This window comes from Phyllobates terribilis, unplaced genomic scaffold (genome assembly GCF_046119375.1).
Source record: "Phyllobates terribilis strain yellow unplaced genomic scaffold, ASM4611937v1 Scaffold_5__5_contigs__length_657084704, whole genome shotgun sequence".
In the NCBI taxonomy this organism is placed as follows: domain Eukaryota; kingdom Metazoa; phylum Chordata; class Amphibia; order Anura; family Dendrobatidae; genus Phyllobates; species Phyllobates terribilis.
In genome coordinates, this window is record NW_027362765.1 from 409,332,062 (window position 1) to 409,358,301 (window position 26,240).

A 26,240-nucleotide genomic window follows, 5' to 3' on the forward strand; every position below is an offset into this window, starting at 1 on the left:
TGCACAGTTATGCCGAACGGTTATAATATGACCATAATTGACTAATCATACCTAATGTGCATTATTTTATGATTTATATATTTTTCTAGGTTTTTATATATATTTTTCATGTCGTTTTTTTTTTTTTTTTTTTCGATCATTGCACTTCGACTTTTTAATTTCTCTTTATTTGCAGATGCCAAACTTTTTTTATTTTTATTCTCTTCCTATAGTTCTTAAAACATCAAAACGTAGCCTCTATGAACAAATGGGTTTGATTAGGAAAAATGCTTAACGCTCAATTCTGTTTCCTAAAGCCGAGTCGTTAGTACAGTTTAGCTGTAGGAAACGTGGACTGGTTCCAACTTCGATGATTTTATGCCTCCATGATAAGATGATGGGTTTACCTGCAGTCCTTGTAATAGAATCAGTGGTTGGTTATGGTAATATGCAAGAACAAAATATGTACCTCATCCCTAATTATTGTCAATAGAGTGCCACTCGTCACTAAAACCTGAAATTAAGTTTTTAAATTAAAAAAAAAAATCCTTAAAGTATGATTTGATGGGGGGGTAAAATCTTGTATATTGGTTGTCTCAACATTTCCAAATGCAAAATTGTGGAATTTTTTTTTTCTTTCTTTTTCTGGCCATAAAATTTGACCACATACATTAAAGAACGCTAATAGGCCTATACAACAGGATTGTATATATTTGTTCAATTATTTTGACCAAAAAAGTTTAATAAATTTTAAATGTTTACCTGAATTTGCTTTTGATGTGGTAACTTTATTAATAGTTTAGCACAAGTATATAACTTCATTTTATTACATTTTACTAATGTCGAATAATGCTTAAATCATATACTTTATAACTAACAGTGATGAGCGAGCATGCTCAGATAGTTATCCGCGCGTGCTCCGGTTCGGATAGAGCAGCCGGCGTGCTCGCGTCAAATGCTCGTGTACCCGCGGCCGCATGTATCGGGCTGATGCACAGCTACTAAACACGCGGCCGCAGGAACACGAGCATTTGACTCTTTGTTACACATTCCTCACATGTATTAAAGCTGTCAAACAGTTGCAAATCATGCACACGGGAGCGATTCAACCATATCACCGAGCAGCTGTAAATACTCGGAGCTCGGCCCGAGCATACTCGGACAGAACATACTCGCTCATCACTACTAATAAACACACAATCTTTCAACTTTCACATCGGCCACTAAACTTCATACTTCCTATTCTGTTCAGATCACTTTTCAGCAGGTGCGTGGACAAAGGCAGCTGACTCACTGACTTGTATAGAAGTGTTTTCTGAATGTGCAAAAGTCATGATGAAGGTAGGGGGAGAAGGTGAGCTGTGACATTGTGAATGGTGGGTCCTGTGTTGGTTGTCATCATAATACGGTCTTTGATAATGAGACTGTTCAAAAGTGATCTGTACGGAAGCGGCTTGGTGGCCAATGTGAAAACTGGGAGACTTGCTTTTGTGGGTTTTTTTTTTTTTGTTTGTTTGTTAATACAGTAATAGAAAATTGAAAAAAAAAAAATCAACATAAATGGGTCAAAGGTTTTCAAAAAAAATGTATATATTTTAGTGATATAGAAAACTGAGAAATATATATATATACTATTTATTTTTTTTAAACTTTGACCCATTTATGTTTTAAAAATTTATTTTTTTTCCTACTCTTGCAGCCATCCATTTTTATTTTTAAGATCTTGCTTGGTACAGTTTTAACCGAGCAGAAGAACACTGTTCATCCCAAATTGTGAAGGCAGCAGCTGTTTAACTGCATTGGTCATGAGGCATTGTATGCCAGGTGACCGGCAAGCGACATCCTGCGCTGAGATCGGAGGAATGGCGCTATTGGCGTTGGTCCAACCCACACCAATAAAATGATTAGGAGAGGTGAGGGTCAGAATTTCCCCTGCGCTCCCCATTCCTCTGCTGTAGTTTTGAAGATTTAGATTGCCTGTCTTAGATTGGTTTCCAATGGCATCAAAAGATAGGACATTGGCTATAATGACAATACGTTAGGGTGTCCAGGAGGAGCACACAGACCCGCGATTCATCGCTGCATTGAAGAGCATGCTGCCGGTCACACTTCTCTGCACAGCTTCATTGCCAGGCCCAACGTCATGCTGTGAAAATTAGCACGTCTGCCCACTCAGGATCATAGGTGGGGTCTATATGTCTGACTCCCACCAATTTCATTTCCTAGTGACTAGCAGGTACACATGATCACTTTTTTTACCCAACAAATCACCAGCGTAAAAAGATTGCAGCTGCAGAAAACAAGATGGCCACTTGACGGCGCAAAGTATGAAAAGAACACAGCCGATCGGCATTAGGAACACTGAAAACTTTATTTGTCTACTTGAAGAACATTCACGGTTTACAGAAATACACAATTGTTCTTCACTGACAATTGAAATGACCAGAATATGAAAGTAATTCCAGGTGAAGTAAATACAGAATTACTACAAAGCAGTGCAACATGATACTGAAAACAGCATTCAATCACCTACATAACCTGTCCGCTCTCTGCTTTAGCATTAATCGGGGAGCAGCTGAGATATCTTGTTCCTTTGTTAGGCTGCATTCACACATTAAGGCTGCGAGGCATTTTTTATTTTACTTTGCGGGGAATAAAAAAAAACAGCCACAACTTGTGAATACAGCCTAATTCCTCCAGCAAATGTATGAGAAATTTAGCAGTTACCATTCCTCTTACCAGTCGGGTATGTCCAACAAAAGGGGAACATAAGGCTCCAATATTATTTCACAGGGAATACAAGCATTTACAAAAACAGACAAAACCGTAGAGGAGATAAGTCTTTCAACATAAGATAGTTAAAGGGAGTTTTAAAGCACATAATTGAGTGAACCTCCCCACCTACTTGATTTACATCGGTCTCTGACATCCTCTTTGCCAGAGCTGTCAATCAAGGAAGGATGGGTTAAAGATTATTAGGTGGGAAGGTGTACTGAACTGCTTGGCCACACCAAGCGCCTATACTTGGTTTGAACAGTGATTTTTGTATTGACAGATTCCCTTTAAATTCATACAACAATCTTAGATAATCGAGATCCGTCGGATGCCCTGCTTAAATCTACCCATAAGCCCGGTTTATGTCCCGAGTCAGGTGAGTAGAAAAAAATAGCTGGACACAATGCAATTCAGTTTATGGGTCAAGATTAGAGATGAGCGAACCCGAACTTTTCATACCAGTCCGGTGCTAAACGCCGAACAGTGACTTCTCCCGGAAGTCCGTTGCAATGTTCGGAGTTCCAGGGGAAGTCCGTTGTAGAGAGAGAATTTTTCAGCTCAAAAGTTCGGGTCCCCATTGTTTGGTTCTGGTTGAAGTTCAAGTACAGTTCTGGTACCCGAACCGAACTTTGGAATAAAGTTAGGGTTGGGTACCAGAAGCCGAATTTCCACAAGTCCGCTCATCCCTAAGACAACATGATGCTGACTTAGCTGAATGGCATCGTATTCTGCCCTAGCATAGTTTCTTCTAATAGAGCATGCACTAAAGACCCCTGTTTGAAGTCCGAGGCATAAAGATCTACAGTGTGGCCCCACTAAGTAGTTTTCATGCTGTTATTACAGATTCTGAAAAATTGGAGGTTTAAAGAGCTGCAATATACCAGTGTGATCTCTTCTCCATAGGTGAAGGATGTTACACTACTTCTATATGATAATTTCAGAATAAACAGGAGTACTGTAGACTGGATTCTTTTTGGAATTTCATGGACCATCTTGAAGTTGCCTACTAGATCAGCTTTAATAGCATATACAATAGATCAGGGTTCCCCAACTCCAGTCCTCAAGGCCCACCAACAGGCCATGTTTTCAGGATTTCCTTAGTATTACCCAGGTGATAATTCCATCACCTGCACAGGCAATAATTCCATCACCTGCACAGGCAATAATTCCATCACCTGAGCAATACTAAGGAAATCCTAAAAATGTGATCTGTTGGTGGGCCTTGAGGACTGGAGTTGGAGAACCCTGCAATAGATGACCAAGGCTGAAGGAAGCCTTCTCTGGTAACAAAATCCCTTTTAGAATGACTTTGGCTTTAAAAATGAAATACAAGCTTTGCAGAACAGAACATTTCTACATTCATTTATAATATATATACAAAGATCAACCGCTACAGAATATGATCACACTTGTGTAATTACAATAATAATATAATTTTTATTTTTTTTACAATGTGCAGGATATTTTCCTAGACCTAAGGTCCCGCACATGAGGAAAGAGATAGCGAATCAGAAGAACTATACTACATTTATAATTGGAGGTATTTGGTAATATTATTATTACACATACTACAGATTGGGATGTTGGAGATGACAATACCCCTTCAAGCATAGTACAGGGTAAGTGGGGGCGTTGCAGGACTTAGAACTTCCTTGTACAATGTGTAGCGGTAGTTCAGAGCGTTTTGAGATACACAAATATTGCTACCCAGATTCGGCTCTACTATATCTGTATGTGACATTGCAGTGGGACTTTTTTGGTACGGTAGCAGGGTTTTTATCGGCCAATACCGCATTCTCCGGTCAGATACAGAAGAGCTGAATCAGTACATGTCATTTTTTATTGCGGTCCTCATTCTTTAGTGCCCATTGAGTGTAACTAGGCCATTCGTTATGGGGTGGTAATAAGCTACGTAGGCGCCCATCCTCGTTCCCTGTAGTCCGTTCATGCCACCATGTCGGCTTCTACAAATCCGGCGTGTGCTCAGTTTAAAAAAAAAAAGCGCAGTGTAAATTGAGTTTTCGTCAGGTTGCCACACAATCGCCTGCACATAAGAGCATCGGAGGTGCAGTACGCAGGCACGACATCTCTGAAATATCGCTCTGACATTACAATGCAGTGTATACAGCGCCACTGTGCTGTCACTATGTATATTCATTAGGGGGCGCACGACCGAGCTGCGGACGCTCCGACACTACGATGGAACTCTTTTCAAGCACATTATAGGGGACAGCGGGTGACTTGAGAGAAAAAAAAAAGAAAGAATAACCTGACGTGGTGTCACCCAGTTAGATACGGCGGGGTTTTTTTATACCATTAAACCAAAAACTGAACAGTGACTCCTACAAATGACAACACGTCACATGTTACAGACAATAACTTTATTGAGACGGTTCTGTACGAAATCCTCAAACTGTAAATCTGAGGAAACAGAATAAGATTTGGGCCTAGTTTCTAAAAACTGTCTCACAGGAAAACTGTCTGGGTTACCCATAGCAACCAATCAGAACTCGGCTTTCAATTGTTAAACTGCTTTGGCAAAATGAAAGGTGAGCACTGATTGGTTGCTACGGACAACAAAGACTGTCAGGCTTATGTCCACACGACGTCTTTTAGGCTAAGTGCCCACGTTGCGGAACTGAAGCATATTTTTTACGCTTCTCCCTGGCGGGAAAGTCGCATGCGGATTTTACATGCGGTTTTCCCGCCAGGTAGAAGCGTTTGTGAGGCGTCTTTGCATGCATTTCCGCATGCGGGTTATCAAGCACTTCTCCAAGTGATTTAAGCATCACTTGGAAGAGTGCTTGACAACTTGTTCACACTATATAAATCCATGCAACCGGCATGGATTTATATAGTGTGACCAAGTAATAGTTAAAAAAAAAGAATCAGAATGGTAAAAAATAAAAAAATAAAGTTTATACTCACCTTCCGATGCATTCTCTGCCCCGTCCGGAGTTTTGAGCGGCTCACGCTGCTGTGTGCAGGACCTGCGGTGACGTCATTGAGTCATGTGATGGTCACATGACTCAATGACGTGGCAGGTCCTTCACAAACAAGCGCGACGGCGGGAAAACATCAGAAGATAAGTATAAACTTTATTTTATTCTTTTTTTTACAGGTTCTTTGGTACCCAGGTCTGGATGAGAGTCTCCTCTCATCCAGACTTGGGTACCATCCGCACATTGATTCCGCTGCGCTTCCGCAAAATTAATGAACATGCTGCGGATTTTTGACTGCAGCATATACGCTGCGGAAAAATCCGCAGCATGGGCATTGACATTGCGGAATGCCATTGGGGACCATGGGGTGCGGATATACATGCGTTTTACAAGCGTTTACGCTGCGGAAATTCCACGGCATATACGCTTGTAATACGCAACGTGGGCACACAGCCTTTATCTCAAGAGACGGCGCCAAGTTTTTCAAGCAGAAAATGCAGCAAGCACTGACGGTTTTTCCTGAAGCATCTTTTTTTGTCATTTCAGTGTTTTTTCCTCCAGTTTTTGTGCGGTTTTTTTGAGAATTTTCCCATAGATTTTGTGATGTATTTTTTTACTGTTGTTTTTTTTCCCTCCACAGAATGATGAAGAAACCGCTAGAAGTTTCTTAAACAAAAATAATGGCAAAACACTCCAAATGGCTTCCTGGCATCTTTTGAACTTATATTGTAAAGTAGGGAGCGGAAAACACCTGAAAAATGGACACCTCACTTCTTTTAACCACTTGGTTTTATTAAAAACCTAAAGCAGTAAAAAGTCGGTAAAAAAAAAAAAGTCGCACAGCAAGTAGTCTTTTTTTTTCTTATAGAATTTAAGTTTTTTGAAAATGACATCATGTGCACATACCCTTAGGGCCTTTTTCTGAAAGTTGATTCAAATAAATGTTAGTCCGAGTGCGGAAACTTTTTGACTCAGCCTTGTGTCTGTGGGAGTAGGTGTGTATATATATAATATGTATATGTATACACACACCAAAACTTTGGACACACCTTCTCATTTAAAGATTTTTCTGTATTTTCCGGACTATGAAAATTGTACATTCACACTGAAGGCATCAAAACTATGAATTAACACATGTGGAATTATATACTTAACAAAAAAGTGTGAAACAACTGAAAATATGTCTTATATTCTAGGTTCTTCAAAGTAGCCACCTTTTGCTCTGATGACTGCTTTGCACACTCTTGGCATTCTCTTGAGGAGCTTCAGACGTAGTCACCAGAAATGGTTTTCACTTCACAGGTGTGCCCTGTCAGGTTTAATAAGTGGGATTTCTTGCCTTATAAATGGGGTTGGGACCATCAGTTGTGTTGTGCAGAAGTCTGGTGGATACACAGCTGATAGTCCTACTGAATAGACTGTTAGAATTTGTATTATGGCAAGAAAAAAACAGCTAAGTAAAGAAAAACGAGTGGCCATCATTACTTTAAGAAATGAAGGTCAGTCAGTCCGAAAAATAGGGAAAACTTTGAAAGTGTCCCCAAGTGCAGTTGCAAAAACCATCAAGCGCTACAAAGAACCTGGCTCACATGAGGACCGCCCCAGGAAAGGAAGACCAAGAGTCACCTCTGCTTCTGAGGATAAGTTTATCCGAGTCACCAGCCTCAGAAATCACAGGTTAACAGCAGCTCAGATTAGAGACCAGGTCAATGCCACACAGAGTTCTAGCAGCAGACACATCTCTGCAACAACTGTTAAGAGGAGACTTTGTGCAGCAGGCCTTCATGGTAAAATAGCTGCTAGGAAACCACTGCTAAGGACAGGCAACAAGCAGAAGAGACTTGATTGGGCTAAAGAACAAGGAATGGACATTAGACCAGTGGAAATCTGTGCTTTGGTCTGAGGAGTCCAAATTTGAGATCTTTGGTTCCAACCACCGTGTCTTTGTGCGATGCAGAAAAGGTGAACGGATGGATTCTACATGCCTGGTTCCCACCGTGAAGCATGGAGGAGGAGGTGTGATGGTGTGGGGGTGCTTAGCTGGTGACACTGTTGGGGATATATTCAAAATTTAAGGCATACTGAACCAGCATGGCTACCACAGCATATTGCAGCGGCATGCTATTCCATCAAGTTTGCGTTTAGTTGGACCATCATTTATTTTTCAACAGGACAATGACCCCAAACACACCTCCAGGCTATGTAAGGGCTATTTGACCAAGAAGGAGAGTGATGGGGTGCTACACCAGATGACCTGGCCTCCACAGTCACCAGACCTGAACCCAATCGAGATGGTTTGGGGTGAGCTGGACCGCAGAGTGAAGGCAAAAGGGCCAACAAGTGCTAAGCATCTCTGGGAACTCCTTCAAGATTGTTGGAAGACCATTTCCGGTGACTACCTCTTGAAGCTCATCAAGAGAATGCCAAGAGTGTGCAAAGCAGTCATCAAAGCAAAAGGTGGCTACTTTGAAGAACCTAGAATATAAGACATATTTTCAGTTGTTTCACACTTTTTTGTTAAGTATATAATTCCACATGTGTTAATTCATAGTTTTGATGCCTTCAGTGTGAAGGTACAATTTTCATAGTCATGAAAATACAGAAAAATCTTTAAATGAGGTGTGTCCAAACTTTTGGTCTGTACTGTGTATATAATATATATATATATATATATATATATATATATATATATATATATATTATATATATATACATACACACACACATATATATACACACACACATATATGTATAAATATATACACACGTAAATACCATATTTTTTGGATTATAAAATGCACTTTTTTTTCACCCAAATTTGGGAGGAAATAGGAGGTGCGTCTTATAATGCGAACTTACGGTATTTTACCGGGGAGGGGGGGCGGCGTTGGATCGGGGTCCCAGATACAGGAGGTTGGTTGCAGCTGCGGCGGTAGCGGGGCGATGCTGCAGGCCCAGTCCTCACAAGAAGTGTCGCTGATCTGTGCATGCTCTGGCGGCCATTTTGCCGAAGCACAGCGCAGGGCTATGTACGGGATAGGGAACCTCGCCTCCGCTCACCACCGACTTCTGAGGACGGGGCCGCAGCATCACCTCGCTACCGCCGACACCACCATCACCACCTTGATTCAGCGACACTTCTGAGGACGGGGCCGCAGCATCGCCCAATTCCTGCCACAGCCGCCTCCACCGCCGATCTTGGGTATGTGTGACCGCCGCTCCACCACTGCTGCCCCACAGGTAAAAAGGATTATAAGGCACACTATTTTATTTAAAAAATAATAATTTTTTACTATTTTGCACCCCAAAATTTGGGGTGCATTTTATAATCCGATGCGTCATATAATCCGCAAACTACGGTATGTACAGGTGCATCTCACTAAATAAGAATATCATCAAAAAGTCGGAGTAAACTGTAAGCCATAATCATCAATATTAACAGAAATAAACACTTGAAATAGATCACTCTGTGTGTAATGACTCTATATAATATATGAGTTTCACTTTTTGTATTGAAGAACTGAAATAAATTAACTTTTTCATGATATTCTAATTTAGTGAGATGCACCTATAATATATATAGAGAGAGAGAGAGAGAGAGAGAGATACACACACAGAGATTATATATATATATATATATATATATATCATGATATATGGGCGCTAACATAACTTACTATGCTTATTGTTTGACACTTCATTTTATTACATACAAAGGTCCATTTACATTACAGGATCATTATACAAATCTTCCACATTTTTTGCACCAGAGATCACAAACTAGGCCTCAGCTTTCAGTACTTTTTGATAAGACCCAAAGGGCCCAAATAGGAGGGTTGAGAGAGGGGGTATTTATAACATTGTTAGGTGTACAGCTTTGGCACTTAAAGAATTATGAGAAAAAAAAAATCAAAAATTTAACTTTTAAAGATTATATGAAAACATTCATGTGAGGAGGCCTCAGAGGCGATACTACACACAGCCTATGGAAAAAAGTGACGCGTCTTCTGGATTAACAACCTTGGGATTTTCCACTTTTGCACTTTCGTTTTTTGCTCCCCTTCTTCCCAGAGATGTACATTTACTATTTTTTCGTCAATATGGCCATGTGGGGGCTTGTTTTTTTGTACTTTTGAATGTCACCATTGATTTTACCATATAGTGTACTGGATTTTGGGCCGGGTGAGGGCATATTTTTGGGGGGCCGAGCGGACGTTTTTATTTATACTATTTTGGAGTAGACACGATGTTTTAATCGCCTGTTATTGCAATGTTGCGGCGACAAAGAAAACCGTAATTCTGGAGTTTATTTTTTTTCGTTACGCCATTTACAGATTGGATTAATTTAGTTTATCCATTGATAGATTGGATGTTTCTGAACGCATCGATACCAAATATGTGTATTTGTTTATTATTATTGTTTTATTTTGAATGGGGCAAAAGGGGGATGATTTGAACTTTTATATTTTTTTTTAGATTTTAACATTTTTTTACTTGCTTCAATAGTCTCCTTAGGAGACTTGCATCTGCGATTATCCGATCGCTTGTGCTACATATAGCAGGACTTCAGCCTGCTATGTGTAGCAGAAATCATCATCTCCTATGAACGGCGGCCACGCACCGGCGTTCATACGAGATCTTCAGTGACAACCACAGGGGTCTTCTGCAGACCCTCGGTTGTCATGATAACCCATCGACGCCCTATTATCTCGTGACAGGGACGCCGATGGGCGTGACTTGTGATGTGCTTCCCCTGGACACAAGTTAAATCCTGTGTCAGAGATTGACAGCAGCATTTAACATGTTAACAGCCGCGGGTGGATCGCAATTCCACCCGTGGCTGTTAGAGGCACATGACAGCAGATCAGATCAGCTGTCATGTGCCAAGAAAGATGGGGCTCATGGACGCAACCTATATGACGTACCTTCCATTCTACTCTTAGCAACCCTTTTAAGAACTACGCGTTGACTAAAGGCACCACAGTCTACTTATATCTCTGATGGTACCTTTCACAGCATATGTGGAAACCCAACTCTTTACACATGTGGCCGGTTGAGGTTTTGCATTGAGCCCTCTGCCTCCTTCTTTGGCCTCAGACCTCCCTTTTCCCTTACATTCTTTAGTGCCGTCTCATACATCTCTACTAAGACGTGATACATTTCTTGTACCCATGTTGGGCAATGGCGATATCGGCATTCCATTGGCTCTAGATGTAAGTAGAGATGAGCGAACCCGAACTTAAAAGTTCGGGGTTTGTACCGGACAGATAATGTCTGGTGCTAAATGCCAAACACGGAGTTCTCCCGCAAATCCATTGCAAAGTTAGGAGTTCCGGAACCGAACTTGGGACTAAAGTTCGGGTCGAGTACCAGAACCCGGACTTCCAGGGGTCCGCTCATCCGTACATGTCAATTAAAAATTCTTCTATTAGAAATAATAACAAATTTGTTATAGAAAGCTTGTTACAAGCTCCACTGTCTTCTTAAAGAGAACCTGTCACTTTCCATATATGTATTGTTTTCATCTGGTATAAATTCCGTCATTCTCCTGTTTATTTTTTGTTTCCGTGCCTCTCCATTCCTGAGATACGGCCCCCTCTTTCCTGTATAGAATTCTCATCTTTTTATCCAACTGCACTTGGTACTCAAGAAAACTCCCACAAAGAAGAGTTGACCGCCTGAAAAAATAGCTGTTTGAATGTGTGAAAAGAGGAAATAGATAAAACTTACTAAAAGGGTTATCCAGGAATGTTTATTTTTTTACTACAGGCCTAAGAACTAACAGGCAAATTGATAATAACTACCTGCCTGTTGTGCCCGGCACTGATCTCTGCTGGCACAAGAGCGGTTACAGACTGCTTCTACCGGCAATTCAGTGGCTAACTTGTCGCTAGAACAACAGCTCCTCTTCCGCTCTGCTCTGTTGATGTGGCGTGACTTCCAACGTCATGCTGATTGACAGCCAGCTCCCCGCTTCCTAAGTGCGGGGAGCCAGCTGTCAATCAGTATAACATCAGCAGTCACGCCCAGTCGACAGAGGAACCCGGAAGAGGATAAGCTCTGTTGTCGTGGAGCAGCTGAATCACCGACACCGGTGCTAGGTAGAACAGGCAGGTAGTTACCTCTGTTAAGAACTACCAGTCTGTTAGTTTTTAAGCTTATAGTAAAAAAAAAAAAAAAAAAATAATATGAATAAAATAGTCATGGACAACCCCTTTACCATACCCAAATTGAAAAAAATAACCCTGATCTTGAGACATCATTGTGAGCCCTGATTCCTGACGCCTCCAAGGAGAGAGCGTCCAGTGTCAGCATGTCACCTGTGATGTGTATGAAGGAGGCTGGCCTAATTCAACAATTAAGCTAGCCCCCTTCAGACACAAAGCTGTTTGTGGAAGTCCTGGGAGAAGCACTAATGTGTTGAGATCGACGGAAACTTTCTAAATTCAAGTATATTAAATTAGTAAGTTTCATCTTTTTCCCTTTTACACAAATTCAAAACACTTTTTTCAAGTTGGACAACATCTTTAATAGTGCACTGTACACTGTCCTCCAGGATAAAATGAACAACGGCATATTCTTAAAGGGGTTATCCAAGACTATTTTGTTTACTATGTGCCTAAAAACTAACAGGCAGGTGGGTGCTACCTACCCGTCTGTTGTGCCTGCCGGCGATCTCTGCCAGCACAGAGTGGTCACAGACTGCTCCTGCCAGCTACTCTGCAGCTTCCGCTGACATATCATCAAAGCAGTGACTTCTTTTCCACTCTGCTCTGTTGACAGGACATGACTGTCATTGTCATGGTAATTGACAGTCGGCTCCCCGCTGCCTAACAGTGGGGAGCCAGCTGTCAATCAGAATGATGCCGGCACAGAGCATCCCGGAAGAGGAAGAGCTGCTTTGTTAACGTGAAGCAGCTAAATTACCAGCTGTAGTGGCAATGAACGTTTTAATCCGGCACCGGGTAGAACAGTTATTAACTACCTGTCTTTTAGTTTCTAAGCCCATAGTAAAAAAAAAAAAAAAAGGCCAGGACAAACCCTATGTGCTATACAACACACTGGCCATCAAAGTACAAACATAACTATAGGCAGGGCTGCTAGGGGCCTGTGCCCATAGTATTGTTTGCCAGGGGGAAAAAATGGGCGCCTATAAGTAACTTTGCCTTGGCCAATTTAGAAACAGAATGACCTGAATTCTTGTTATGGCTCTGCTTTATACATAGGCATTTGTTTGAATGGGATACACTGCCAGCATAAAAGGAAAATTATATTTAGTACTGAAATTGGAAATTATAGATTTTTTTTATTCTGGCAGCCATCTGGGCCAGAAAAAAATCAACTATTGAAAATAGGCACTAGGAATTTTGAACTTTGTACATTATATCGACCAAGACGTAAGCAACTACAATTCACAGTTGATGAAAATCTACTTAAAACATGCCCACTGAATGAAATGGGATATCTTAATTCTAGAGACTACTACCCCCATTCTAAGGAGGACAAGCCTGGTATATAACATTCAACAGAAGTAGATATAAGTAGATATAGTGGACGTCCAACGGTCCGGGTGTCTTCTCATTGGTGAAGTTCTGTCTGAACTAAAACGTCCCTGTAGAGGTTGTCAGGCGTCTTCCAATATAAACCCTATGGAGAGACAAATGTAAAGGTGTATAGTAGATAAAATATTACAAATGCATCTATCATTTCCTTTTTTTCAACCCATAACAGGTTTAAAGATTAATTTTATAATAAAACTTTATCAGGATCAGAGCTCTGTTTTCCTGTTACACAGCTCCCTATCGCCTGCTTCCCTACACATAGTCATGGAGTTAAAGAGGACCTGTCACTAGGTGAAAAGTGCCCAATATTTGCTCTCATTTTATTTCCACTTCTCCCCTGAATATTCTATTTTTCACTTGATTTTTTTAAATCCACCATACGGTCCCATAAGGGCCTTTTTACCTAGTGCTAATTTTTAAGGGGAGTGCTAACAGATCCTCTAGGGCGTGTCTTTAGGCTACTCTGCATTATTACCTTGTGAGCATCGCCCTCTTGGTAAAGACCATAGACATTAAAGAAAAAGGCCAAAACCTCTTGAACCGTATGACGGATTAAAAAAAAATATATATATATATAGGATACTCAAGGGAGAAGTGAAAATAATTTAAGGACAAAAACTGACCTGCTGACAAGTCTTTAAAGGATAGATCTGCCCTGCAACCATTTTTATGGCTCCACTTCATGTAAAATAAACCATGAAGAAACTCTTCTTAAAGAGATCCTACAGATTTTTTGTTGTTGACAACTCCAATGCAATCCTAGGCGTCTGTGGTTACAGACTACAGACAAACTCTATATAGTCTGATCCTAAAGTTATACGGCCTTGCACCCCATGCTTACAAACATACTAAATGTATATTAGCACAAAGAAGGGGATAGATAGAAGCGGATGACTGTGCGTCGTCTGATCCTACAGAGTTTCTATCAATCTGGAAACCGTGGAAGAAAAGAGCTGTAGAAACAAAACTGGGGGTTATTTTTTAATAAAGATGCGGTTTACATGCATTCACTAAATAAAAATATAAAATATCATCGAAAGCTCCAGGACCTCAATGCTAAATCGGTCAGGGTCTAAACACATACTTCTCAAAAGGTTTTTTTTTTTATGACAATCCAGTGAACAGAGAAATCAGAGAGGTAGGGTTTATGCAAAACCCAACCAAAAAAGGGGATTCTTGGGCATTTTGCAGTCTCAAGGGCAGTACGATATGAGTGCCTGAGCAAAGGGTCTGAATACTTATGACCATGTGATATTTCAGTTTTTCTTTTTTAATAAATTTGGAAAAATTTCTACATTTCTGTTTTTTTTTCAGTCAAGATGAGGTGCAGAGTGTACTTTAAGGAGAAAAAAAATGAACTTTTTATAATTTACCAAATGGCTGCAATGAAACAAAGAGTGAAAAATTTAAAGGGGTCTGAATACTTTTCGTATCCACTGTAAGGGATTACTACTATCCTGCCTCTATGTAGCACATGGTCAGCATGGAGGACATTATCAAACAGTACTCAGCAGTACAGTTGTGAATCCAACACTGGAGTGAGATAAAACATTAGAAAGCATTAGTACAATCTGCCTGTGTCTCTCTGCCTCTTTCATCCACCTTCTCCCTCCTGATCTCACTCCCTTCTCTATAAAGTTCAATAGGCAGCTGTAATCTGATACTTCAGTGAGCTGATGGTCCTTCTTGTTTTGAGCAACATGGTGAATAATGAGTTCAGGAGGAAGGAGAAGAAGCGGCTCATAAGTGGAGAAAGAAGCATATTTCTCTGATAAAATATATTACAAAGTTTCTTATATCAGCTGTGCTTATGTAATGCAAAGATTGTTGAAGTGACAGCAACTATCTAACCCCTGCAGATAGAGTAAGGGAGGTTTCACATTGTGTCTAGGGTCACGTTCGCTGGTTCCGTCGGGGCCTATGTACAAACCCCCCTGCAAAACGGAATCCGTACGTATGCGCCGATGGGGTCATAGACTGTAATGGTGACAGAAGAGCGAATGTGCATTGTCCAATGCATCATTTTCGGGAATGTACGCCTAGAGGAGATGGACGCTCAGATGTAGTAGGGTGCTCCTGAACTCATTATTCTCTCTGAAAAAAACGGCTCAAATCCATCTTGCTCAAAACAAGAAGGAGCTTCAGCTCATTGAAGTATCAGATTACTGCTGCCTATTGAACTTTATAGAGAATGCCTCATTATAGTCCAATGAACACTTCATTCTAGCAATAGGTGAGGTGTGGAAGCAGGAAATTTACAGATCAGACATTGGCAACAACCATAACATATTTTAAAATAATAATAATTATAATAACATAAATAATAGTAAAAAATTAATAAAAATATTTATAAGTTACATTTATAAACTAGTTAATTCTTTAAAATAATGATGAAAGAGATGCTGCAATCCACCCTTGGATATAAATTCTCAGACAGCAGTAAGATGCCAACACTGTTGCTAAAGTTAGATAAAGTGTCCCGGGTACATATTGTTTTAGGAGTATGTTGACCAACAAAAAGGAATGTAAAGAAATGATATGTGCCACGTGTGTAGGATAAATGACAACAGTGTCTGACACAAGTTCCCATCACTGTGTACCGGGCTATCACATAAAAAGCATCTACACTATATCCTGGAAACCTACTGTGTGAGTAGTTAAAAGAGTTTTCTAAGGGGATTAACCCCTTCTTTGACCAGACAATTTTTCATTTTTACGCTTTTGTTTTTTTTTCCTCCTTTTCCTCCAAAAACCTTAACTTTTTCCTGTTTCCTTTCCCATAGCCATACGAGGGCTCATTTTTTTGTAGAACAAGTTGTAGTTTTTAATGACACCATTCCCTTTACAAATATAAAATATAGTGAAAATGGAACAACAAAATTCCAAGTGAAATGAAATGATGAAAGAAAACGCAATTCCGCCATTGTTTTTTTTTTTTTTTTGGTGGGGGGGGGGGGTTCATTTTTACAGCATTCATTTTAAGGTAAAAATTATTTGTCCACAGGATTCTTCAGCACAGTGCGCTTCTGGCGATACTAAACTTGTACAGTTTTTTTAAAATGTTTAAGGGATTAATAAAAAAAAAAAAAAAACAGAAGTTTGTAAATAAAAATGTTTGGTTTGTGCCATCGTTTTCTGAGACCTGCAACATTTTTTTAGTTTTCAGCTGATGGAGCTGTGGGAGATGTAGTTTTTATTGATACTATTTTGGGGTACAGACTGACTCCGGTTTATCAATGCAATTTTGGCAGAATTCTGTCATAAATCACTTTGAAAAGTTGCAGCTGTTCAAAAATTTAGCAACTTTTGGAGTTTTCACTCCAGTTTAGCCCAGCTCCACCAAAATGGGGCAGGACGGAGGCCACAGTTCATCAATTTTATGCCAAGTTGCAGCATACCTTATACCTGGAATAAGATTTTTAGCAAGGCACAAAGAGGCCCAAGCCACTTGTCAAAAGCTCCTGACCCATTAAGAGTTTAGAACGTCTTACTAAATCAGGAGCGCCTGACTCCCAACATGATCCCCTCATCAAGATCGGCGTGACCAACTCTGGTCTTGATGAATGACGACCAATCTTTTTATTGCCTTTTATTGCATTTCGGGGAATGGGGAAAGTGTGGTGACCGATAAAAACAGCAGTTTGATTATTTTAACATCATGGGATGAAGACTTTTATATTTTCTTAGGTTGGACTTTTACACACATGGTGGGGACAATGGAATTATCGTGTTATGCGATTGCCACTTACATCACACGTTGGGAAAGCGTTACAAAGCTGCCCACCAAAAAAGATAAATTAAATTAAAGAGGTTGGTCACTTTACTGTTATATTAAGAAAATGAGTTAGGGACATTATTTTGTGGCACTTATTAATATAAAAGTATTACAAGCAAGGTTGGACTGGCCCACCAGAGAACCGGAGAATCCTCTGGTGGGCCCTGGCTTCTCCTTCAGGAGAGTTCATAATGCAAACCTTGCAGCTGCTATGGGACTCTTGAGTCAGAATCAAATCCTCCGGTGGACCCAATGTTCTTCAGTCTGACACTGATTACAAGTAGGGATGAGCGGACCCATGGAAGTTCGGGTTCTGGTACCGGTCCAAATTTTGGTTCAGGTGCCACAACTGTGCACAAATTTGAATTAGAACCCGAACCCCATTGAAATCAATGGGGACCCAAACTTTGTGGCTGGATGGAGACCTCTCTCTCCTCCCCCTCACGAACTCCAGACGTTGATGAACGGTAAACCGAGCTTCCGGCAGAGGTCCGTGTTCGGAGTTCAGCACTGGACACTTTGAAGTTCGGGTTCGCTCATCTCTACTTACAAGTTATACTCCTGTACTTGTTAGTGTAACCTTCCTGACAGACTACACCGAACTTCTGTCCCCACTACACACACCAACAAAAAGTATGCAATGAAAAAAGCTCTAGTTTTCCTCTCCAACAGTAGAGAGCTATGGCCAGTTGGCTCCGTCTCTATAACATAGGGTACATTAGTAAAAGCCAACAGCACTTTACTTAAATATGTGGACACGAACATCTTTAAAATACCATGGACAGAATTTAAATGTTTTTGTCACGGGTGTGTCAGATGTGACAGACAGTCACTCTGCAGTTGGTTGCAGAAGATCTCTTCGGTTAGCATTACAGACACCTTCTTAGCTGTTTCACTCTAGGACCCAGCGGCTTCCTCCTTCCTGCTAGTTGACACCCTGGCCTGGGTGTTTAAATAGTTTCACTTTGCAGCAGGAGAGGCCGGTGATACTCACATGTTTCCTTGTGAATGCTTGGAGCTCTCAGACTGCTATCTTCCTCTGTGGTGCTAGGAGGACGCTTGGAGTTATTTCTCTGAAGTCTGATAAAGCCAAGCTACTTTCCCCCCGTGTTTGTCTCTCTTGTTGTCTTTAGTCATTAGTGGGGATCGACTAGTGTTCATCCCCCCTTCCCTATCCAGGGCCAAACACTAGGGAAATACAGAGTTTAGGTTTGCGTGTGGCGATTGGTGAGGAACCAATATAGGGACGTTAGTGGAGACAGGGTGATATCAGATCAACCTATTAGGTCTCCACTTCCCCCTTCCCCTACTGTCTGGACTCCCTTTTCCCCTTCCCTTTGTGTTGCACTTAGTCTTTCACACACCTTGCGTGACAGTTTGATCCATGGGAGTCCCGACTGATCTCACCCATTTGCATGAAGCAGTGGTCACTCATTCGGACTACCGCTTCATTCCCTCTCCCTGGGACAGAATTCGGATATGTGCACACCAGGATGTTGGCAGGAAAATGCTGCATATATGACGTACGTTTTGTGTGGGTTTTTTATGCTTTTTACTTTTTTCCCCATTCATTTGAATTTGTCAAAACCGCTACAAAAACACTAAAAGAATTGATACGCTGCAGATTTGAAATAAACTTGAAGGTTCAAATCTGCAAAGTAAAAATAAGCATCGTGTGCAGGAGACTTCAAAAATCTCATTAAGGCTGTGTGCCCACTATACGTTTTTTAAGCGTTTCCGCAGCGGCAATTCCGTTGCAGAAACGCTTAAAAAATGCTTGGTAGAAGGTCTGCAATGTTCCCCAATGATTATCATTGCGGAAAAATCCGCAGCACTACCAATTATTTTGCGTAAAAGCAGCGTTTTCGCCGCCATTGACTTGCATTGGAACGCTTGGATTCCGCATCACTGCATCTGTACATGCAGAATCCAAGCGTTTCAATGTGCAGATGGTACCCGGGTGTGGAGAAGAGGAGACTCTCCTCCGGACCCGGGTACCATAGTTCCTGTAAAAAAAAAAAGAATAAAATAAAAAATATACATTATATTCACCTTCTGATGGCCCCCGGAGTCCTTGTCTCTGCTTGCCGGAAGCTCGCGGTAGACTAAAGGACCTGCGCTGAAGTCATTTAGTCATGTGACAGGTCACACGACCGCTGACATGGGCAGGTCCTTAAATCTACCGCGAGCTGCCGGCAAGCAGACACAAGCTCACCGGGGGCCATCAAAAGGTAAGTATAATATTTATTTTTTATTGTTTACCATTCTTTTACGGTCACACTATATAAATCCATGCCAGTTGCATGTATTTATATAGAGTGACCAAGTTGTCAAGCACTTTCCAAGTGATGCTAAAATCGCTTTTCAACCCGCATGCGGAAATGCATGTGAAGAACGCTTCACATCCGCTTGTCCCTGGCAGGAAAAACGCATGTACAATCCGCATGTGCAATCCGCATGTACAAGCTGGGAAGTTGCACTGATTTGCTCAGCAATGCAATGGGTGCACAGAACGCCTGTGCAACCTTATCAGCAGAGATGGAGTGGGGCTGGGTCTTTCTGCTCCTGTTCTCCTGTCAGTCTGCAAACAGACAGGAAAGAGATAAGGGTTTTCAGCACAGGCAAGACACTGGACAACTGCATGAACATGAACGTTCCAGCACCTAAAGTGCAGACAGAATGCTGCTGAATAGAAAAAGTTTTATCTTGTGGGGGATAAGGGCAGCTAGACCATGGTTTGACAGGTTTTGGTGAAAGAACAGGTATGCGTAAAGAAATGTATGATTATGCCATAAAATACTTTCACGGGAAAATTCTAGATTTTGGGTGGAAATGTTACAAGTAGGCATGGTCCTATACTTTTCTTTATGGACGTGTTCTAGAGGACCTCACAGTTGATTAAAAAGACTAGATTTATATGCAGGGAAGAAGAGCCATATATTTAGGAATGGAGAGGCTCAGGAAAAAAGAAAAAGCAATGTCAGATTCAGGAGAACAACAACATTTACACCAGGTAAAAAAAGAAAACATATTCATGGTAAGGTCGTTTTTTGAGTAGCCAGTTGAAACGTACCCTAGTCCAATCGCGAGGAGGTGAGATAGCAGCAAGGATGGAAGGAAAACCTTTAAAAATTCTGCCGAGAAAATTCCACCTTTTTTCATGACACTTGTGTTCCTCATACTTAACGCAGCGCTTCGCTTTGGATGTTTGAATGCAAATTCCCTATTTGAGAAAAAGTCTGTGATGAAATTTTGGAAGATATATAGAGAAAATGATGCACAATTTCCTTGCAATCAATGGCATTTAATACACAGTGATACATATAAGTCATATGACATTCACCCGTGGCATCAGAGTCCACTTTCTGTGCTACTTGCACATCTTACTCATGTATCAGTTCTCAATGTTTTTATTAAACAACAAATATGGAAACAATTAAATACATTATAAATCTGCTTTTACCATATTTTACAGAAAAAAAAAGTCTACTCGTATTGCTGAGTATCTCTGCAAATATTTTAATCATTTTGAAATCATAGTATATCATAATTTGTATCAGTGGCTTTTTTAAAAACTAATGGTCACAATTATTGGGACAGCAACAAGTTACACCTACAAGAAATTTTATGACATCCCTTTATAAACCCATAGGCATTAATATTGAGCTGGTCGCTCCTTTGCAGCGGTGATTTACACCACTCTGACACTTGCCATTGTGCTTGGTGATGTAAGGGATACATGCAGCTGCTCGGCCATGGAAATCCATGCCATGAAGAAGGTTTTGTGCTAATATTAATACGCATAAGAGGTATGGACTCTGCAGTTATGGGGTCAGCAGAGAGTTGGTGACTTTTCTGCCCTCTGCTTCTCAGGACACGGCCCCCCGCTCTGTAACTTTGTGACTGAGTTGCTGCGGTTCCTTCCACTTCTCAATAATATCACTCACAGGTGATGGGAGAAGATTCAGGAGGGAAGAAATGTCATTAACGGACTTCTTACACCAATGGCTCCTATTAGTTGACGGTGCCAGTGTCAGCAAGTTCTTTTGAATGACCCACAAATGTTAAAAAAGGCAGACAGCATGGCGAAGGGGCCAGATGTTATACTCCGGGAGCAATGGGACCGAATGAGAACCCTGATTAAGAGGTGTGCCCCAATTAGAGATGAGCAAATTGATTTGTAGGACCATGGTCCTGCGGTCACGTCAGCTATCTATGACCACCGGACAGGACACCTGCAAAACGCCCCCTACCTGCCGGAATCCCCAGCTCTTCTCATTTGCAGGCCTGGCATGATTTTATAGTTGCAGCGTGATGCACATATAACATCGCATTGGGCTGACTAATCAAAAGAGGAGGTTCACAGGGCTCCTGTCCGGCAGCCAACAACTAACATGGCCGCTGGATCAGGGTCCTGGGAATCGATTCGCTCATGTTTAGTTCCAATACTTTTATCCATATAGTGTACAAATCGTAAGAGTTTCCGTAAAATACTGTAGTGTTGTGAATTTAGTATTAAATACTGCAGTAGACTGAGAATGGTTTGCTTCTCTGGGAAACAATGGTCATGGGTCACTTAACAATCATCATAGTTATAATACACGTGAGCTGGGTTAACACAAAGGGAGGGGAGAATTTATCATTCTCTCTAAGGCTACATTCCCACAGTGAGTTTTTGACGCTGCGTATTTTTGAAAAAAATCCAAGTGACCTATCTTACTTAATGGGTGCAGAAAATCAGCAACATCAAAAACTCACCAAAAAGCTCATGTGGAAACTTAGTCTTAGTCAATTTTTGGCATCAGGAAGTTACAAAATTTTAAGCAAAGAGGATCTGCGCAAAAGTTTGGGACCTCTTGCTGTTTCGCACTGGCCCTGTTAGTTTTCATACATATGAATTAGGGTCACCAGGCTTCAGTCGGCTGTATGAAATGCCAGTCTTGATAAATTCCCTTCAATGAATTTGGGTAGAATTTTTCCCTTGTATCTTGTGTTCTTTTTACTTTTTTACAGTCTTAGCACACCAAAGTTCATATGAAACGATTCACAGGTCCCAATGCATTGGCCACATCAGTAGCCACTGGATAGAAGCCCTGACAATTACTTCCTGCCCGCCCGGATTCGTGCCTCTTCTTATTATTAGCCGGCCTGATGCGGTGTGGCACACATATTACTTTGCACCAGGCCGGCTAATCCAAAGAAGAGCCACTGAAGTCGTTAGATATGGAGAGTTTCTCATGGCTCTCATCTAGCGGCCACAGATTACTTATGTGGCTAGTGAATCGGGTCCTGCGAATCAATTTGCACCAACTCTAGTCCATCCCTTTACTGGTTAAGGGCCCATACGCATTGCCCTAATGCCGAAGTGGTTAGTCTACAACTGGCTGGATACAGAACTTTATGTGACTCAAAATCAAGGCAAAATATTTGTAAACAAATCCAAACATTTGTTTTTATGTTATCTGTGACTGTTTGTAAATCATAACTGTCACACAAAGGTGATTTCTTTTTCTATATTCCTAATGATTTGTGCTAAACATGACCAACATACTAGAAAACACCAGTAAAGTATAAAGATAATACAGTCATGGCCAAAGGTATTGGCACCGTTTAATTTTTTCCAGAAAATGAAGTATTTCTCCCAGAAAAGTATTTCAGTTACACATGTTTTGTTATACGCATGTTTATTTCCTTTGTGTGTATTGGAACAATGCAAAAAAAAAAACTGAGAAAAAAGGCAAACTGGACATAATTTCTGAAACCAGATAAAAGGGGGAGAAGTTGACTCAATCTTTGCATTGTGTGTCTGTGTGTGCCACACTAAGCATGGAGAACACAAAGAGGAGAAGAGAACTGTTTGAGAGCCAAAATTAAAAAATATCAACAATCTCAAGGTTACAAGTCCATCTCCAGAGATCTTGATGTTCCTTTGTCCATTGTGCACATGGCTCTGTAGATAATCTCACTGGACATGGAAGGCAAAGCAAACGTGTAATGGCAAAAATTCTCGGAGAAATACTTCATTTTCTGGAAAACAATTTAAGGGGTGCCAACACTTTTGGCCATGACAGTATATTACAGTACAGTCATAATGGAAATTACTTCTACACTGCTAAACCATCAATACAGAAGTGAACTTTACACTATATATATATATATATATATATATATATATATATATATATATATATATATATATATATATATATCTATATATATATATATATATATCTGATTGACAATCAATTTCACATGCTGTTGTGCAAATGGAATAGACAATACATGGAAATTATTGGCAATCATCAAGACACCCTCAATAAAGGAGTGGTTCTGCAGGTGGGGACCACAGACCACATCTCAGTACCAATGCTTTCTGGCTGATGTTTTGGTCACTTTTGAATGTTGGTTGTGCTTTCACACTCGTGGTAGCATGAGACGGACTCTACAACCCACAGAAGCTGCTCAGGTAGTGCAGCTCATCCAGGATGGCACATCAATGCGAGCTGTGACAAGAAGGTTTGCTGTGTCTGTCAGCGTAGTGTCCAGAGGCTGGAGGCACTACCAGGAGACAGGCCAGTACACCAGGAGACGTGGAGGGGGCCGTAGGAGGGCAACCACCCAGCATCAGGACCGCTACCTCTACCTTTGTGCAAGGAGGAACAGGAGGAGCACTGCCAGAGCCCTGCAAAATGACCTCCAGCAGGCCACAAATGTTCATGTGTCTGCACAAACGGTTAGAAACCGACTTCATGAGGGTGGTATGAGGGCCCTATGTCCACATATGGGGGTTGTGCTCACAGCCTAACACCGTGCAGGACGCTTGGAATTTGCCACAGAACACCAGGATTGGCAAAGTCGCCACTGGCGCCCTGTGCTCTTCACAGATGAAAGCAGGTTCACACTGAGCACATGTGACAGATGTGACAGAGTCTGGAGACGCCATGGAGAGCGATCTGCTGCCTGCAACATCCTTCAGCATGACCGGTTTGGCAGTGGGTCAGTAATGGTGTGGGGTGGCATTTCTTTGGAGGGCCGCACAGCCCTCCATGTGCTCGCCAGAGGTAGCCTGACTGCCATTAGGTACCGAGATGAGATCCTCAGACCCCTTGTGAGACCATATGCTGGTGCGGTTGGCGCTGGGTTCCTCCTAATGCAGGACAATGCCAGACCTTATGTGGCTGGAGTGTGTCAGCAGTTCCTGCAAGATGAAGGCATTGAAGCTATGGACTGGCCCGTCCATTCCCCAGACCTAAATCCGTTTGCGCACATCTGGGACATCAGGTCTCGTTCCATCCACCGTCACATTGCACCACAGACTGTCTAGGAGTTGGTGGATGCTTTAGTCCAGGTCTGGGAGGAGATCCCACAGGAGACCATCCACAACCTCATCAGGAGCATGCCCAGGCGTTGTAGGGAGGTCATACAGGCACGTGGAGGCCACACACAATACGGAGTCTCATTTTGACTTGTTTTAAGGACATTACATCAAAGTTGGATCAGCCTGCAGTGTGTTTTTCCACTTTAATTTTGGGGGTGACTCCAACTCCAGGCCTCCATTGGTTAATAAGTTTGATTTCCATTGATGATTTTTGTGTGATTTTGTTGTCAGCACATTCAACTTTGTACAGAACAAAGTATTCAATGAGAATATTTCATTCATTCAGATCTAGGATGTGTTATTTGAGTGTTCCCTTTATTTTTTTGAGCAGTGTATATATACATATAACACGATTTGTCCCAACTAATAAGTCGTTCCACTGGTGGAAACATTTATTGGACCTTCTTATTTATGGCCAACAGATAAACTGAAAGGTGAAATGAATTGCTGAATAAATTGGGAACAAAGTTTATATTGTCTCACACAGTACAGCAAAAAATAAAAACATCTTTTCTCCAAATATCTTACTTTGGAGGGATATTTTCTGGCCTGCTAGACCAATCCCAGATCCAGTCGGAGTTTTTCTTCAGTAAGTTTTCTAATTCTTTCCTCCGTTCAATATAATCTTCTTCTGACTGTATTGTAGAAGAGAACAGATAACAGGGTTTTATTTTACAAATGTGGTTTTTCGTGTACAAATAATTAATGAAATACTAATGGTCAAATTAAAGGGACCATGTCCTCAGGATCTACATCCGCAAACTGCCTCCAACCTGGACGGTGACAATTTCTCCTTAAAGAGTAGCCATCATTTTAATTTTTATTTCATAAATCAATAGTACATGTGAAACTAAGACACTTTTTAATATATGTTATCAGAGAAATCTGCTTCTTTCTCCTCCTGGATTGATTTTTCACTCTCAATTTATGGATAAAATTTGTAAAAATCTGTATACAGTAAAGACAAATTTTCCCATTACCAAGATAAGAGATGACAGTTCTATTGTGTAGGCGCCGGGAAGTGACAGTGACTCCCCGGCGCCTGCGCAATAGAACCCTGCAGCGCAGAGCACAGGGAGACGGGGCCGGGATGAAGCAAAGCGCGCTCTATATGAACGGCGCTTTGGACATGTCCGGGAACTCAGGCAGCACAATGCACGTCACAGGACCCTGTAATGTTCAGGGGACGGGGGGGATATGTTAATTAATCATATAGGTGGGGATTTAGGGGAATAATAAAGTTAGCCGGGGATTTCACAGCCAGGGGACATTAAGCCTGTGGAAAACAGAGGTGATAAAAACACTTTTCTCTGCAATCAGACCTCTACCATGGGCCATACAGGTATGTATAGATTTACATTTCTATCACCTGTATGCCCATAGTAGAGGTCAGATATCTCCCAGGGGGGAAAAGATTCCCTTTAACACTCTACCCAGTTCATTGTTATATGAATTTGTGTTTGAGGATAATGTCACATTTGCATGTAGCTGAAAAGTGGGGTCCTGGAGTTGGGTACCGTTGGGCCCTTGGCACCCCAGGCTGACACTGATAGATGGCCTAAATTCCACTGACAAGTGAAGTTATTCAGTAAAGATATTCCGCAGAATTTACATTTTTCAACTTTGCTTCCAAACAAAGTGAACATTAACCACAAAAGCAAACAATCTGTTTTTGGAGATAAAGAAATCATTTCACTTCCTCTTTCAGAAACGTATCTTCTGAAGTCCAGGCTGTGTGCGCACAACATGGAAAAGTTAGTGAACACAAAAAAGTAAGAAAATAAGAGAGGTCAGATATAGTGCTCTGTACAACATGGTATTACAGGCAG

The 26,240-nt window shown here is 41.2% G+C and overlaps 1 protein-coding gene across 1 annotated transcript in view; it reads right to left on the minus strand.

Moving 5' to 3' along the window:
* Positions 1 to 9,378: 9,378 nt before the first annotated feature.
* Positions 9,379 to 26,240, minus strand: part of BNIP3 (BCL2 interacting protein 3) — a 40,305-nt gene continuing 23,443 nt past the window's right edge. Inside the window, exons 4-6 of the mRNA XM_073685100.1 lie at positions 24,940 to 25,046; positions 20,107 to 20,256; positions 9,379 to 13,343 (exon numbers count right to left, since the gene is read on the minus strand). Coding sequence (XP_073541201.1) covers positions 13,298 to 13,343; positions 20,107 to 20,256; positions 24,940 to 25,046 — 303 coding nt within the window. The 3' untranslated portion in view covers positions 9,379 to 13,297. The remainder of the gene's footprint in view (positions 13,344 to 20,106; positions 20,257 to 24,939; positions 25,047 to 26,240) is intronic.